Genomic DNA, 18,586 nt, shown 5'->3' on the forward strand with positions numbered 1-18,586 from the left:
GTGGCACTTCAGCTGCTGTGTAACTACACATCCCAGCATGCCCTGCAACAGTTTTAGCATGCCCTAGAAGCAAAATTGTAACAGAGCAAGCTGGAATGTGTAGTTCCACAACAGATGGGGTGCTACGGGCTGCCTACCCCTTGTTTAAACAATAGCCAAGTCACATAAAAAGCAGCTTTAGATTTCAAAATCAATGGGAAAAATTCCGTTCTCATTTCATCATGGGATGCTATGTGTTTTCATCAGCCACAGGCACATGAAAACAAAACACTGATAAGTGCGCAAATTACTGCGGCTAATTGAAATCCACCCAATATCTAATTTCTCCCAAACATGGCTATGGTTTGAGGAACTTGGTGAAATACTGAATACCATCTATGATCGTGAGAGACTGCAGCTTCGTCTAAATGTAGACGAGTGGATAAAATAGATTATAAATGAGGGGATAAATCAGATTATAACTGGAGTGATTGTGATCACAACATATTAATGAGGTAACAATTTTTCACAGCAACCTTGCAAAGGTAACTATTCATCCATCTAAATACTTGCTTAGGGTACCACAATACCCTCTGTGTTTTCAGGCAAAGGAGAGTATTGAAAAGTGATGAATTCTTTATTTATTCAGGAGTAACTGTCCACAAATAACATGTAACTTGTCAATCCTTTATCCTACCAATCAGAGGCGTCGGAATAGGAGGGAGGGACAAGGGGGCAGCATGCCTCCCCCTCAAACATGACAGAGGCACAGGCGCTAGGGAGGGGGGAGCGCTTACCCCCAGATCACCGCGGAGACTCCAGTCCTACTTTAAAAACTCTACCGCCGAAGCGTGCTGCCCCATGTCCTATCCTAGCCGGCTCTTCACTCAGACGCATTACTGGGAGGAGGTGGGGATGTCCCAGCAGGCTCAGCATGGCCTCCCAGTAATGCATCTGTGTGAGGAGCCAGCTAGGACAGGGCATGCGGCGGCAGAGTTTTTAAAGTAGGACTGCAGTCTCAGCGGTGATCCAACGGTAATTTTACTAAGGTGGGAGTTTTGTTTAGAACTAGTGATGTTGCCCATACCATACAATCAGATGCTATTATCTTCTAGAAGCAGCTAGATAAATGTTAAGTAGAATCTGATTGGTTCCTATGAGCAACATCACCAGTTCTAAAAAAACCTCTCACTTTAGTAAATTTACCCCATAGATTCTAGATTTACCTCTTTTTGTGTGTTTAATGCTTGTTCAACTTCAATCATTTCTCGCTTTTTCTCTAGAAGTCGTGTAGCTGGCGTAAGGAAATCATCCTCCCGATCTGGCATTCGCCTATATCAAATAACATAGTAAGAGAATGAACTGGCAAAGAAGATATGAGAATACAGTGTCTGTGGGAATGGAAGGTTCCAGTGTGTCATCTTGTGACATACAATAACAGTAACATCTGTACCAGTGCCGTAACTAGGCATTTTAGCGCTGTGTGCAAGAAACGGCATTGGCGCCCCCCCATGCAAGTTAGGGGCAGTGAAAAATATATAGGGGCGTGACTTCATGGGGAAGGGGCGTGGCCACAAAATAATACCAATTCATACTACGGTGCACAGTAGTCTCCATTATTCAAATTACACTGCACAGTAGAGCCACTACACCAGGTAGAGCCCCTTTTACACATTACGACAGACAGCGTCCCCCTTTTACACATTACGGCAGACAGCGTCCCCCTTTTTACACATTACGGTAGACAGCGTCCCCCTTTTTACACATTACGGCAGACAGCATCCCCTTTTTACGCATTACGGCAGACAGCGTCCCCTTTTTACGCATTACAGCAGACAGCGTCCCCTTTTTACACATTACGGCAGACAGCGTCCCCTTTTTACGCATTACAGCAGACAGCGTCCCCTTTTTACACATTACGGCAGACAGCGTCCCCCTTTTTACACATTACGGCAGCCAGTCCCCCCTTTTACACATTGTGGCAGACAGGAGAGAGAGAGAGAGAGAGAGAGAGAGAGAGAGAGAGAGAGAGACCATCTCTCCCCGCTGTCAGTCAGGCTCCTCGTACTGGCAGATCCCGGGCAGCCGCAGGGGAGGAGGAGGAGGAGGAGGGGGGACTGGTGCCGCTGCAGCAGCGCTATGTAATTGGTAGAGGCGCCACTGCAGCAGTCCCCTCTCCTTCCGTATTGGCTGCCCGCCGCCACTGTGGATGCTGGGATGAAGGAACCGCATCCCAGCATTCACAGCAGCGCCGGGCAGCCAATACGGAAGGAGAGGGGACTGCTGCAGCGGCGCTACTACTAATTACATAGCGCTGCTGCGGTTCCAGTCCCCCTCCCTCCTCTTCCTTCTCCGCTGCCTCCGCCGCTTCTCTCCTCACCAGCGCGGCGCACACAGCAGAGGCGGCTTGTAATGAGTCAATTTGACTCATTACATGCCGCTGGCCGTTGCGCCCTCAGGGCAACTGCGCTGTGTGCCAGGCACACCTGGCACACACGTAGTTACGGCCCTGATCTGTACAGTACTTCTCTACACACATGGAAAATCTCAAATCAATTATTCTGTTACAAATAGGGCTATGAGACGTTCTATTAAAGCATGTGTATATTAAAGGAGCTATAGAGCTATATGAATGGAAAAATAACCCTAAAATACATTTAAAAAAGTAGAATTTAAAAATTATATATATGGCCAGTCCTATGAAATGGTAAAAGTCCCCAAATGTGGCTGGTCTTGAAAGGGACACCATAACAATATATATGTATGTAAGGGGTACAGATTTTCTTTTAAATGCATTAATAATTTGTCTTAATGCAACTGCTGTAACATTGCAATGCTCCTCTGACCACTTAATGGGGTAAAACAATAGTACCATTATTTAGAAGATAATATGTTTGCCTTGTTCTCTTGTTAAGAAACTAATACCCCTTTTACACCGCTAGCATATAACACGAGTTATTACACATGAGCGCGCATAACCCGTGTTGCTGCTCGGTGTAAAAGGGTCGACCCAGTATTCCAACTTGGGTAGTTTGCAGGGTTGAATACATGTTCAACCTGGCAAACTGTGCAGTGTAAACGGGAGCCGGGTCGATGCGACCCGGCTTCCCGTTTACAGTCTTTGTGCAGGCGGCGCTTGGAGATCACGTGATCTCCAAGCACCACCCCCCGTCACGTCACCGTCAACGTCACCAACCCGGCAATATGCCGGGCTGGTGACTCCAGTGGGAAAGGGGGCTGACGCGGGTAGCATCCGTGTCAGGCTTCCAGCTGCGACCCGCAATTTCTGGTCTAAAAGAGGTATAAGGGGTCTATTTACTAAGCCTTGAATATTCGGAGCAGATGTATTAACCTGGATACGGCATAAGGAAGTGATAAACCAGGGATATGTGCAAGGTGATAAAGGCACCAGCCAATCAGCTCCAACATGTAAATTAACAGTTAGGATATGATTGGTTGGTGCCTTTAGCACCTTGCACATATCACTGGTTTATCACTTCCTTATGCCGTCTCCAGGTTAATACATCTGCCAGAAAGTGCATAGAGATAAAGTCCCAACCAACCAGCTCCTAACTGTCATTTTTCAAACCCAGCCTGTGACATGCCAGGTAGTTGCTGATTGGCTTGTACTTTATCTCCGTGCACTTTATCTCCTTCCAAGGCTTAGTAAATAGACCCCATCGGGAGGGTATTTATTGAAGCATGGAGAGAGATAAAGTAGAGAGAAAGAAAGAAAGAGAGAGAAAATGCTAACCCAGAGGTTCACAAACTTTTTTGAATCATGGCGCCCTAGAGTATCAGATTTTTTTTTTTGCAGCACCCCTAGGCCAAACATTTCGTATTATGAAATTTAGAAAGAGATATTAAATGAAGTCAATTGTCTTTATATATCATCCTTAGCTCAGTTATATGGTAGGTGACAGGATTCACTTCTGTTTGTCCACATATTTTATAATTGGTAGCCACCAGCACTGGTTTTGCCTATTACATTGACCATAAATAATTTTAATTGGTCCTGGACCACCAATCCAAGGCACCCATGCATGTGTCCCAAGGCACCCAAGGGTGCCATGGCATACAGTTTGAGAACCACTGTGCTAACCGATCAACACCTGTCTTTTTTCAAACACAACCTGTAAAATGAGAGTTAAAGCGGATTGGTTAATGCTTTATATCTCTCTCCATGCTTTGATAAATACCCCCTTATGGCCATTTATTTACTTTACTACCCCTATGTAAATAGACAGAAGTCCTGTAATAGCAATTATTAATGCCAGTATGTACCGGATAATAAGTGGCGGGATGTATCACATCTAAAATGCGATGCGTAGTACATCTTGCCCTAAAACAGAACATACTTCCAAACAATTGTATTACACACAATAACAAAGAATAAAGTACGGTAAATACTATTTTTCATCAGAACGGGCTGTCATTGAGGCAGTCAGAGAATCTTAGTAAATGCAGTAGGAAAGTAGACAGTTTCCCAGCACAGATGAGTTTGTGTGCATGTTATGGTGGTGAGCCAGCTCTGTTACTGTATCACCTTTCCTCCTTCATTTGCAACATCATGCAAGGAACATAAAATAATAGGAGGACTGACTTATGAAATACACAGTAATGTCACCCCTGCTGCTTGATGATATGAAGTACAGCAGACAGTAAGGGAAATGTTCTGGCAGATCTCCAGAAAACAGCACAAAACACACATGTACAGATAAAGCTGTGAGTCAGGCACGTGGAGGAACGCTACAGTCACTATGCTAGATACTATGCTCACACCAGCAGCTTGTCCTCGAAGAGCACCCTGAAATATTCCTGCAGTTCCACCTCCATGTTGCACATAGGGCACCGGACAGCTCCTCTGAGACAAGAGTGTGTGTACAGCACGCACCATGGAGATGGCCTGTCCCTCCCCCTCCAGAGAAGCATTGCAGACGAGGACGTACTAGAAGGAATGACACGCTGGTCTGCATAAATGGAATGCCAATTGACTACATAGCTCACAACATGACCCTCTCCAGGAGGGACACAATGCTCTGCTTCTGGGCTTTTCTTTTAATGTATGATTGCCAGCACCTGTGTTGAACAGGTTAATGGATAAGAAAGGTGTTTCACCACAGGTGATGACAAGGGTCCATTAAGAGGAAGGTCCAGGAGCAGAGCATTCTTTCCCTCCAGGTCATGTTGGGAGGTATGTGACTATAATGGGAGCAGATTGATCTTTTATGTTTATTTCATACAATGTTAACCCTATGCACTATGGGGGTTATTCAGGTTTGTTAGCAAACCAAAAAAGTTAGCAGTTGGGCAAAACCATGTTGCACTTCAGGTGCGGCAGATATAACATTTGCAGAGAGATTTATATTAGGGTGGGTTATATTATTTCTGTGCAGGGTAAATATTGGCTGCTTAATTTCTGCACTGCAATTTAAGAGTTCAGTTTGAACACGCCACACCCAAATCTGACTTTCTCTGAACATGTTATATCTGCCCCATCTGCAGTGTAACATGGTTTGGCCCAATTGCTAACTTATTTGGTTTGCCAAAACTGAATAACCCCCTATATCAGGCCTGGCCAACCTGTGGCTCTCCAGCTGTTGTGAAACTCAAAGCCGTAACTAGGTGTGGGCAGTTGGTGCTTTGCCCACACCGCATTTTCCCTGTGGGCGCACTGTCCGCTGTCCGCTCCACATACATGATTAGCCGGCCCCCTACCTTCAGACACCTGCTGCGCTGGCCGCTGTGTATATTACAGCAGGCAGCGCTGATCAGGCAGTCTATACTCGTGTGCTTCGTCCCCCCACCTGCTCTTGCAAAGTGTGTGAACACTTCGAAGAGGACAGCAGCGGAGAACTGCGGCTTAGGGCACAGGCAGATTTCAGGGGAAACACAGCGCTGGCAGTGCTGATCGGCTCTCCATCAACCAACAGGAAAGCAAGCTGTGGCAGGTCCGTTCTGAAGCCTGTTATCTCCGATTTCGAGCACCTGAATTATATCACTAAGCTAATTGAGCATCTACCAATATATATGTTTGTTCTGAGAGGCAGAGAGGTTCCTGCATTAGGAGGAGGTGCAGGCCCTGACATGCCACAGGGAGCATTATGGGGTTGCTCCAAGGTAGGTAGCTCTTAGCTTAGACATATTGTAGTAAGGAGCCATTATCATGTGGCTCCTTGCTGGTTAATCTTAGACCCAGATTGGGGTAATGGAGGTGTGAGGTGTGGTGCCTCTGGACTGGCTGAGCTGGATGGCCTTAGTGTGGCATACCTTTACATTCTATTAACACTTTTCACTTATTAATTTCTTAACACTATTTCTCTATTTTAATTGCATTTCATTTTGTATCACTTTCTCTATAGCTTCGGCTTCCTAAATACTAATTTATTAACACTATAGTTTTTTCACTGGTATGCCACGCTGGGCTTTCTGGCTTATGCTGGTGTTTTGGGGTGCCACACCATGCACCTAGATATAGCGCTAGGGACCCCAAATATACAGAGACGCCTTGATGCGGCTTTGGGGCTTATTCACACATTTGCGCAAATATGTGTAACGAAGATCTCTGAATTCTGTTATCATGTGGAATTTATATCTGGTTACGGTTATGATTCAGGGTGCTGGGGGAAACAAATGGCTTTTTTTCTTGCTTAGAAATACCCCTCCCTTTCGAGCACCTGAATGATATCACTAAGCTAATTGAGCATCTACCAATATATGTATCTCCGATCCTACAAGGCTCCTAATCACGGGTATCTTTGTAAAGGTGAGACTCTCTAGTTTTTGGGGGTACCAAAGGCAAGTCGGTGGACCACATAGAAGCAGAAATAAATAGCATTAAAGTCGGCGGCATTGACCCGGGAATTGTGGGGAAGGGGGGTGGGGGGATTAGGAGGATAGGGGTGTTTGCTGCAACATTCACTTGCTGATGGCCGGTGGGAGAGGAGGAGGTGACAGTGAGCTTTGGGAGGGGGAGGGCTGTGTGAATGCATAATAAATGAGTGTGTCGGTATGTGTGCCAGTTAGGGACAGGCATCAGTCAGTAAGTGGTGTCTTTTGTGTGTCTGTAAGGGGTATCTGTGTTCATAAAGTGTGTCTATCAGTAAGTATGTATAATGATGTGCGAGTAATGTCAGTAAGGGGTGCTTGTGTCAGTAAATGGTATATATTTTAAGGGATGTCCATGTCAGTGTGTTTGTGTCAGTAAGCAGTATCTGTCACTAAGTAGTGTCTGTGTCAATAAGTGTCCGTCAGGAAGTGTGTGTGTCTGTCAGTAAGATGTGTCACTAAGTGTATCTGTGTCAGTCAGCTCTTGTGTCAGTGCGTTTGTGTTAGCAAGTGGTATCTGTCAGTAATGGGTAACTGTGTTGTCTGTGTCAGAAAGCAGTATCTGTGTTAGAAAGTGGTGTCTGTAGGCAGAGCAGTAACTAGGTGTGGGTGGATGGTGCGTACACAGCGCACTTGTGCTGTGGGCGCACCATCCGCATACACCCCCATTGGCCGCCACCAGCTGCAGCGCTGCCTGCTTCCTTTTTTTAACCGTAGCGTTGTGCCCAGCTACCTCTGCCAGACGCATCACTGCTGATATACAATAACCGTCAGCGCTGGGCAGCAGTCTCAGTCTCCGCTCCTCCTCCCTCCTCTTCCACTCGTGCAGCAGCCCAGTGTCCTTCCAGCATACAAGCTGGTCCAGGGACGCGCCTCCTCCCAGCAGGGAGCCGCACAGGGGATGCCGGGAGGATGGGTTTGCACAGGGACATCCCCCGCCACTGCCGCCATGGTTGCCCGCACTCCCAGGAAGAGGAAGCTCGGCTCCACCACCGCTGCTGCCGGGTGAGTGCACTGCTGCCACCATTACATATGTACCAGTGTGCATGTCTCTCCGCCATGTGCTCAGGCTAGGCTCCCAGTACTGGTGCTTAGCTGCTGCTCATGTAAATTAAGCCACAGCATCTCTAACCCTCTCCCACCTTTCTCTCCCTCTCCCACCTCCCACCTCCCTCTCCCTCTCCCTCTCCCTCCCTCTCTCTCTCTCTCTCTCTCTCTCTCTCTCTCTCTCTCTCTCTCTCTCTCTCAGCCACCTTTCATTCTCTCTCCCTCCCATCCGCCGATGCTGTTTCTTGCACACAGCACTAAAATGTCTAGTTACGGCACTGGTGAAACTACACATCCCAGCATGCCCTACTACAGTTTTAGCATTCTCTAATAGCTATATTGTGGCAGGGTATGCTGGGACTTGTAGTTAAACAACAGCTGGAGAGCCACAGGCTGGCCAGGCCTACCCTATATCTTTGGCACACATCTTGCTAAGATGATGTCACATATTTTACCTGTGGAATGACACGATGCTTACTATGGAATGACAGCTATTTTATTCGCCATCCCTAATCAAATATAGCATTAAAGCACTGCATATATCCCATATTAAACCCCCAATTGTAGTATGATCCCCCAAGTGTGCACACTAATCTTTTTCCATATGCGTCCATCTATACCTGTACCCTACTAAACATGTCACATAATGCGGAATGGCAGCTGCTTACTATTGAATGACTGCTGTTTTATTCACCAACCCTAAGCAAAAATAGCATTAAAGCATTGCATATATCCCATATAAAACCCCTGATTTTTTTTATGATCCCCCAAGCACACACACTAATCATTTTCCATATGCCACGGCTTATATCTGTACCCTACTATACATATCACATAAAGCGGAATGACAGATGCTTACAATTGAATAACAGCTGTTTTATTTGCCACCCTTAAGCAAAAATAGCATTAAAGCACTGCATATCTTTTATAATAAAAGGCTACGCGTCTCCTCACCTCTATTGGGAAAAATCAAGTGTTTTGTGCACTGATTGCCAGGGAGGATTAGCCATAGGGCTCACCAGGAAGATTCCTGGTTGGCCGACGTGTCTGTGTGGCCTGTTTTGTGTGTATTAATGTGGCACGACCCACCCACATGACAGGCAGTCTACCGCACTCAGGCCTTATTCATGTGCTCAGGCCTTATTCAGTATTATTATTATTATCCTTTATTTATATGGCGCCACAAGGGTTCCGCAGCACCCAATTACATAAGTACATAAACAAATAATCAGGAAAACAGCAACTTACAGTTGACGACAATATAGGACAAGTACAGGGTAAATAAACATAGCTACATCAGCAGATGACACTGGAATAAGTATCAGGTGGCAGAAGACTGCTGGATTTGGTACAGTTGAAGACTATTAAAGTAAGAAAAAGGATAAGCACATGAGGGAAGAGGGCCCTAGTCATGAGAGCTTACATTCTTAAGGGGAGGGGTAGACAGACAGGGGTGACACAGACGGGGAAAAATAGAGAGCGTGGAGCAGAGGGTTAGGATGAGATTTGGCTGGGTTTGGTGAAGAAGTGGGTCTTGAGAGCCCGTTTGAAGTTTTGTAGAGAGGTGGAGAGTCTGAGGGGGAGAGGTAGGGAATTCCAGAGAGGTGGTGCAGCATGTGAAAAATCTTGGCGGTAGGAGTGGGAGGAAGTAATCTGTAGGCAGGAGAGTCAGCATGCATTAGCAGAGCGAAGCGGACAGGTGGGAGTGTGAAGGGAGATAAGGTCAGAGATGTAGATGGGAGAGGAGTGGGTGAGTGCTTTGTAAGTGAGTGTGAGAAGCTTGAAATGGTTTTGAAAGGGAAGGGAAGCCAGTGAAGGCCTTGTAAGAGAGGAGAGGTGGACGTAGTGCGTTTGGTGAGGAAAATGAGCCGGGCAGCAGCATTGAGGATAGACTGGAGTGGAGAGAGGTATTTGTCAGGAGGAGATTACAGTAGTCCAGTCTTGAGATGACCAGTGAGTGGGTCAGAAAGGGTCTGATCCTGGAAATATTTTTTAGATGAAAACGGCAGGTTTGTGAGAGGTGCTGAATGTGTGGTTTGAAGGAGAGGGAGGAGTCAAGGATTACTCCAAAACAGCGTACTTGGGGGCAAGAGGAGATAGTAGTGCCATCAATAGATAATGAGATTGTAGGAGGTGAGGTTATGCGGGAGGGAGGGAAGATGATCAGCTCGGTCTAAGACATGTTAAGTTTAAGTAAGCGCTGGGACATCCAAACAGAGATAGCAGAGAGACAGTTGGAGATACGAGTGAGGAGAGCACAGGAGAGGTCTGGAGAGGAAAGATAGATTTGAGTGTCATCAGCATAGAGCTGATATTGGAAACCAAAAGAACTAATGAGGACGTATAGAGAGAGAAAAGAAGAGGACCAAGGACAGAACCTTGGGGTACACCTACAGTTAGTGGAAGTGAGGGGGAGGTGGAGTCATGAGAGGAGACAGAGAATGAACGGTCAGAGAGGTAGGAAGACACCCAAGAGAGGGCAGTATCACGCAGACCAATGGAGTGAAGGATTTGCAGTAGGAGAAGATGGTCCACAGTGTCAAAAGCAACAGAGAGATCAAGAAGAATAAGTAGAGAGTAGTGTCCCTTAGTTTTAGCAGCATGGAGGTCATTGCATACTTTTGTAAGGGCAGTTTTAGTGGAGTGGAGAGGACGGAAGCTAGACTGGAATGTGTCAAGCAGTGAGTGTGAGGAAAGAAAGGAAGTGAGACGGTTGTAGACAATACGCTCAAGGAGCTTGGAGGCAAAAGGGAGGAGAGAGATGGGTTGATAGTTGGAGAATGTTTGGATCAAGGGTAGGTTTTATAAGAAATACCAATATATACGCTTGGCGCTGTCACTTACAAAGTGAGAGCAGCTGATCTCGGGGAACTGATCCTAATTTCCCCAAAATTTAAAAAAAAACCAGACAAACAATAAGACAGCTCTTCTCACTTTGTATAAAATTATTTTTTACTTTTAAATATACACAATTAATACAATGAGATACCGGCCAGTACCAATCTACAGATAATAATAAAACAATTCCAAATTATTAAAATAATTCCAGATAAGGAATCTAAACAAAACACATTAGTACCATCAAATTAGCATCCATATGCACTATATTTTACCACAGTCCCAATGAGGCTCTAATCGGAAAATGTAACTATGCTTTCAATATCACAAACTTAGCATGCATAATCAGATGTACCACATATAACTAATTCAAGATATTAGTCCAACAAACAGCAGATAATTAGTGGGTGAATCCACATGTGAACAGAGCAAGGTGTTAATCAAGCAAGTAGTTTGAAAACAGAGTATGATTAGTTAGAATCCATCCATACTAGTAGGCTGATTTTTAATGCAGTTTGCAAGTAATTAGTAGTATAGCTGACAATCTGGGCTCAGCTGGTCCCAAGGACCATTGAACGAAAAGTAAATTGAACACTGCAGTCCAAAGTCCACCTAGAGTACAGTGAGCTATGTACCCAAATTTGTACCTCTCCTTATTATGCTGTGGGCATTGCAGCCTCATCCATAGAGTGTAGTGGACAGTGGAAAATCTATGCAGCGTTTCCTTTTCAGCAAATGACTTTCCTCAGTAACAACAGCGGCCAGTTCTCCAGCACTTCTATAGGCAGCAAGGTGTGGTGTTTAGCCAGCAAATGAGTCTCCAAACGCGTTTCTCCGCCTACCCTCCGGTCTCAGCGACTTCTTCAGAAGCGCTGTCTTATTGTTTGTTTAGGTTTTTTAAGAATAGGAGAGGAGAGATTGAGTAGGAGAGGAGAATAGGAGAGATGAGTCCATGCTTGAAGGCAGAGTGGACAATGCATGATGAGAGGGAGAGATTGAGAAGGTGGGAAAGATGGGAACAGGCAGAAGGAGAGAGGTAGCAGAGGAGGTGGGAGGGGATAGGGTCAAGTGGTGAGGGGACAGGAACTGATAATGTCAATATTATCTTAAAACATAAAGCTATACCTTTAAATACACTTTTACCATGGAGCTGCTGCGGCCGCTAAACTTAATATGCACTCTACGTACCTTTTACGCTATTTGCGTAATAAGTCCCGTACCATGGCCCTCATTCCGAGTTGTTCGCTCGTTCTTTTTCTTCGCATTGCATCGATTTTCCGCAAACTGTGCTTGCGCAATGTTCGCACTGCGACTGCGCCAAGTAAATTTGCTAAGAAGTTTGGTATTTTACTCACGGCATTACGAGGTTTTTTCTTCGTTCTGGTGATCGTTGTGTGATTGACAGGAAGTGGGTGTTTCTGGGCGGAAACTGGCCGTTTTATGGGAGTGTGTGAAAAAACGCTGCCGTTTCTGGGGAAAACGCGGGAGTGGCTGGAGAAACGGGGGAGTGTCTGGGCGAACGCTGGGTGTGTTTGTGACGTCAAACCAGGAACGAAACTGACTGAACTGATCGCAGTGGCAGAGTAAGTGTCGAGCTACTCAGAAACTGCTTAGAAATTTCTATTCGCAATTTTGAGAATCTTTCGTTCGCAATTTTGCTAAGCTAAGATTCACTCCCAGTAGGCGGCGGCTTAGCGTGTGCAATGCTGCTAAAAGCAGCTTGCGAGCGAACAACTCTGAATGAGGGCCCATGTACGGACTCTGCGTACAAACGCCGCGCTGGGGGTACAAAGTACACGCAGCGCGTACACACTCAATTAATACACTTTTAAACCTTATACAGTTAGGCAATGTAATACACTTTAAACCCTAGCAGGGAAAAGAGGACACAACACCGATTTGTAGTTAATCACTGTGTTCCGACACCACAGAGTAATATTTCTGAAAGGGGGTGAACAATACAAATTATGCACTACAATACAGCACAGTAAATGGCTACAGTCAATGTACATACGTGAGAATATTCGCATGCGCTTCCCGATCCGGTCCTCCGCTATCAGGTAGATAGCGTTGAGAGTCTTGTGTGTCCGGCCAGGCAGCAACAGGCTTTTTATACAATACTTTCAAAAGCAATACAATGGATACTGTAATCCCTTTGTCCATTGGACACAGGGATGCATCTTTACAGTACAGGAGAGGTCATAGGTTGATTTGAAAAGGTGGGCGATGTCTTTCTCAACTGTTCTTGTGGGTGGTCTCCTCTGGATTCCCGCCGCATACATAATATACAGTAAATACAGTTTATATCTATATTCTGCTTCTGCACATAAGTATCCACAGGAACATGTGATCTTCCTCAAACCAACATCGGAATGTTACCCTTAAAATACCCTACAGCTGGATACCAGACACCACTTTATAACCTTAGTCTGTCCCCTCCTATCAGGCAAAGGTGAATCCCCTTGTTCTGGAATCATTTAAACTGTTGATACTTGCTGATGTGGTGCAGGGGGACTATGTGTACAATGTGCACTATTTGGATTAAATATGTAATGCTTTGATAGCCCTCCATGCGTTCACAAACTCCGCCGTAAATACCCATACCACGCGCAGGACCGCGGGAGCGACCATACGCAAATTGCGGATATGTGCACGCACGGCGGAACAAGTGCACGCGCAGTGGGCATATGTGTGTATTTTATACGTGCTGTGTGTTCTGTAATATTTTTCGACTTTGACAGTCCACCCTTTGGCAGTCAACAATAACTGCCACTATCTAAACACTAAACAGAAAAATATCAATACAATATCTTCAGACGATTGTATGGTAGGAGGAGAGTTGTAGGCGGGAAATGTATGACCTAGTGGGATAGTAAAAAGCATGTATGTATGAATCCATGTCTGAGGGGCATGTATCATCGTGCCGTATATGTTCTAGATAAGCTTCGAGGTATTGCGAAGTATACATTAAATCCTTCTTATCCCGTATTAAGGGTCTGTAAGTGGGCCAACAAACACTACCGAGCTCTTTTCGGCTTCTTGTTCCAACAAATGGGGTGCACATTTAGTTGATGATACATGGAGGGGGAACATATGTGAGTGCTAGTATATGTGGATATCACCTGTCGACTATGTGTGTCACTAACTGAAGGTTGTAGAGATGAAGATAAGACACATATCTAAAATACATTCACATAACATTTTCATAATCATTCTTGGGTATGGTCGATGTCTTTTCCGGATGGCTGTATCTGGGCAGAGGGGGAGACAAAGGAAAAACGGGTGAAAGAAACAGGCCATGGAATTAATTTGCAATCCTTATCATAACACTGTCTCTATGGATGGGTCATAAATTAAATCTGCTGCTGTAACAGCGCCCCCGCTCCTTAGACTCATCAATTTTGTGCCGTGCTTGCGTCGCGTTAGAATTCGAACACACCTAAATATCAAGCCAATAATTATGACGACTCCCAGGATACAAAGGAGAAACTTTCCTACACTCATAATAACATTTTGAGCCCACTCTCCTAATACTGAGAACCAATTTCGTGGGTTCAACCAAGAGACCCAGCCGGTCAGCTCATTACCCACAGCGGTCAGGGTAAGGTTGTGTCTCCTCCGGAACTCCCACTTCAACTGCAATATATCGTCCATCTTTTGATCGATAATCTCTGTAGGGTCGTCAGTGCTGTTTGTAATATATGTGCAGCACTTCACACCATATTGAGTTGCCAAAGTGACACAGTACCCACCCGTCACGGCTGTGATATAATTGAGGACCATCCTGTGCTGGATCAGTTCTGTCTTGTAAGCTTGTAACTCCCTACCCGTATACCTGAAGGTGTCGTCATACATCTCAGTGATATTATCTATCAAGTTCGCTAGTGCATGGATATACCTATAATTTATAATTCCTCTGGCAGTACGGGTGATGTCTAATGCGAGAAGGAATTGAATCCCGGTGGGTTCGTGGATCAAATCAGAGGCTACGTGTTCTGTCCTCTCTATGAGGTGTCTCTTGACGATGTGTTCATAGTGAGTATGAGTATAAGGAGCCTGAGCACTGCGGTGAACATCTTTCATCTTATCATGGGTTATGGTCATGACCTCTGGCAACACTCTTCCAACATAACGCAATCCCTCTGAGTTCGGGGCAAGCCACTTATACGCCTTCCTCCCACATATGAAATAGGCATCATCGGGGAGAACATAAGGGACAGAATATGACATTACCATATTACAAACTTTCCAAGTGAAAAACCCCATCCCTAGTTCTCCCATCTGCTCAGTACAAGTATCAGGCTGGATAATATGAGCACAGTACCCTGGTGATACTTCTCCAACCCACATGGTCTTGCTTCCTCGAGTATACCTATACCGAAAATACCTTCCACTGTTGGCTATTTGGCGTACAAGTTCAGAGTCTATGGGTATCCTATCAGCTCTGTGCGAAAAGGCCATTGTCTGGTTATTCCATGTCACCTCCCAATTTCCCGGTTTTCGGTAATTGGAAATATTGAAACATAATAAGGATCTATCTACATGATACTGGTGGAGCTTCAAACTAGGGGGCCTAGAAATATTGACTTTCTTGTCCACCGGTCTCCCACCCCGTAATTTGAGTACCTCATCTATTGCTAAAGGGTACGGTACTAATCCTGACTTGCTCTGACCTTGAGGTACTTGTGAGCACACCCAGCATTCTGTCTGGTTTAAGACCTTACCCACTAGTGAGTGGTAATCACTCAATGGATGACGGTCCATGTTGATATTAAGGTTGGACTGACATCTCTGGATGCACCCATCCTCGACTATGTTCTCACAATTCTTACAAATGCAATTTTCCTCAGCCAATAACCCTTCACAGTGCCTCCGAGCTCCCTGACTACCAGATCGCTTTCTGATACTCGCCTTTGCTCGAGTGATGTGTTGCTCTTGAGATTCTACAAATCCATCCTCGCCATCAGAACCCATTCCAGATCCTTTCTCGACCTCTCTGGGACCCTCACCGAAACAGACTGTCCTGGTCAACAACAGGATTAACAGGAAAACCCGGAAACGCAGTCTCTTGGGGTAAGTCCATCTTGTTAAGGGAAACAAGAAGGGGGAGAAAGAGAAGGAGGGTAGTGGGAGATGGAGAAAATAATAAAAAAGAAAAACTGGTGCGACAACCGCCTCTGGTCTTGTTGTTCTCCGCGCTCAGGTGCCGTCTCAACAGTACTGCCTCTCAACCTTCCCGGAACAGACACTCCAGTGATACGATGTTCTCTACACTCTGCTCTTTGTCACGGCTTCTCTCTGGGTCAGCGACCTTCTTACAGTGGGACAAGTGGACCCAAGTCTCTCTTTCGGCAACCTTTAATGCTGTCATGCTGGTTAGTAAGACTTGGTACGGTCCTTCCCACCTGTCAATGAGGCAACCTGAGCGTAGAAAATTTCAAATCATTACATAATCCCCAGGTTCAATGTCATGACAATTACTGTTCGGTAGGTCAGGAATCACCAGCTTTAGATTTCTATTTTGATTCCTCAGCTGCTGGCTCATCTTAACCAAATATTTTACAGTCACTTCGTTATTGCATTTCAAATCATCCTGGGGGTCTATCATTACATGAGGTTGTCGGCCAAAAAGAATCTCAAAGGGTGATAGGTTAAGGGGGGACCTGGGAGTGGTTCTGATGCTGTACAATACTAGTAGTAAAGCTTCTGGCCACAACAATCCAGTCTCAGACATCACTTTGCTCAGCTTGTTCTTAATAGTGCTGTTTACTCTCTCCACCTTCGCACTTGCCTGTGGTCGGTACGGATTGTGCAGCTTGCTATTAATTCCCATCAGTTTGCACATAACCTGAAAGACTTCACTTGTAAAATGGGTACCCCTATCGTTTTCAATTATTCTAGGGATACCATATCTACACACACATTCCTGCACAATTTTCTTTGCAGTGAACGTAGCAGTATTTGTGGCAGCAGGGAACGCTTCTACCCAATTGGAAAACACATCAATACAGACTAACACATTTTAAATTCCTACAGGGTGGTAACTGTATGAAATCAATTTGTATTACCTGAAAAGGGCCGTCTGTCGGAGGGATATGGGATGGTTCTGTTGGTATTGACTTTCCATTATTCTTCCTCAAGCAAGTAAGACATGTCATTGCTCTCTTACCCGCATGAGAAGAGAATCCTGGCGCACACCAGTAGGCTCTCACCAGCTTACACATACCCTCTTTACCCAGATGAGTCAGACCGTGTGCCGCCTCAGCTAAGCTTGGAAGATATGCTCTGGGGGCCACTGGCTTGCCCTGTCCACCTGTCCAGAGTCCTGAGGACTCCTGGCCATACCCCTTTGACCTCCAGACCGCCTTTTCCTGTGGTAAACGCAAATTTAGCATTTCAATTAATTTTTGTGTGTTCATTGTGTTGAATGTCATCAGTGATGTGATATCTGTTTGTATGGGGATGCTGGCTGCTGATTTAGCAGCTTCGTCTGCCCGGCTGTTACCAAGTGAGATTGGATCTTGGTTGTAAGTGTGTGCTTTGCACTTGATAACAGCCACTCTGTCTGGTTCTTGTATCGCTGTTAGAAGCCTTTTTATGTGGGATGCATGCGCTACAGGTGTGCCAGCTACCGTCATGAAGTTTCTGAGGCGCCATAGGGCCCCAAAATCATGCACTACTCCAAAGGCATACCTAGAATCTGTGTATATATTGGCTGACTTACCCTTGGCCAATTCACATGCTCTGGTTAGGGCGACCAGCTCAGCAACTTGTGCTGAGTGCGGTGGGCTCAGGGGTTCAGCTTCTATGATACCTCTGTCATCTACGACTGCGTATCCAGTACACAGGTCTCCCGAGTCCATCTGTCTGTGGCAACTACCGTCAGTGTAAAAAGTAAAATCTACGCCTTCCAGTGGAGATATTCCATACTATCATGCGTGTCCGTGTCTGCACTAAATCCTCCTTCATCATTCTCATCCTCCACCCTTTGTGCCTGTCCAGGCACACCCGGCAGATAAGTTGCAGGATTTAGTGCGCTGCATCTCTTTATGGTGATGTTTACAGGGACCATTAGTGCTAACTCCCACTTTGTAAACCGTGCCGATGAGACATGTCTGGTTTGGGCGGAGTTCAGTAAGGCTGACACTGTATGAGGTGTATGGATTGTCAGGTCGTGTCCTAACACTACATCTTCGCTTTTACTTACTAGCAAAGCTATCGCTGCAACACTACGCAAGCATGTGGGGAGAGACCGCGCTACGATGTCCAACTGTGCACTGTAGTAAGCTACCGGCCTGCTGGCATCACCATGTCTCTGGGTTAGGACACCTGCCGCACACCCAGCACTTTCCGTACCGTACAATTCAAAGGGTTTCCCATAATCTGGCATGCCTAATGCAGGTGCCTGTGATAGGCACTGTTTGAGTCTCTCAAATGCCAGTTCGGACTCATCTGTGTGCGAGATCCAATCTGGTTTGTTCGAAGAGACCATTTCTTGCAAAGGAAAAGCCAGTATGGAGAACCCTGGGATCCAGTTTCGGCAGTACGCACACATTCCAAGAAAGGTGCGGATCTGTTGCTGGGTTTGTGGCAGAGTCATGTTGCGAATCGCCTGTATTCTATCAGCTGTGAGGTGTCTAAGTCCTTGCGTCAAGCAATGTCCCAAATATTTTACCCTGGTCTGGCACAGCTGCAACTTATCCTTTGAAACCTTGTGTCCCGTATTAGAAAGGTGAAACAGAAGCTGTTTCGTGTCTCTCAAGGACGATTCGAGTGAATCGGAACACAGCAATAAGTCATCGACATACTGTATTAATACTGATCCACTCTCAGGTTGAAAGGATTGTAAACAGTCATGCAAAGCCTGGGAGAAAATACTTGAGCTGTCAATGAA

At 45.6% G+C, this 18,586-nt stretch overlaps 1 protein-coding gene across 3 annotated transcripts in view; it reads right to left on the reverse strand.

The window, feature by feature from the left end:
- CFAP73 (cilia and flagella associated protein 73) overlaps positions 1 to 18,586 on the reverse strand; it is a 219,608-nt gene that overhangs the window by 33,374 nt on the left and 167,648 nt on the right. Inside the window, exons 1-2 of one of the 3 annotated variants that reach the window (XM_063913315.1) lie at positions 4,929 to 5,005; positions 1,206 to 1,311 (exon numbers count right to left, since the gene is read on the reverse strand). In XM_063913315.1, the coding sequence (XP_063769385.1) occupies positions 1,206 to 1,307 (102 nt within the window). In that variant the 5' untranslated portion in view covers positions 1,308 to 1,311; positions 4,929 to 5,005. The other 2 variants (XM_063913314.1, XM_063913316.1) reach the window with 2 other exon arrangements.

The sequence above is a fragment of the Pseudophryne corroboree genome, chromosome 1 (genome assembly GCF_028390025.1).
Source record: "Pseudophryne corroboree isolate aPseCor3 chromosome 1, aPseCor3.hap2, whole genome shotgun sequence".
In the NCBI taxonomy this organism is placed as follows: Eukaryota; Metazoa; Chordata; class Amphibia; order Anura; family Myobatrachidae; genus Pseudophryne; species Pseudophryne corroboree.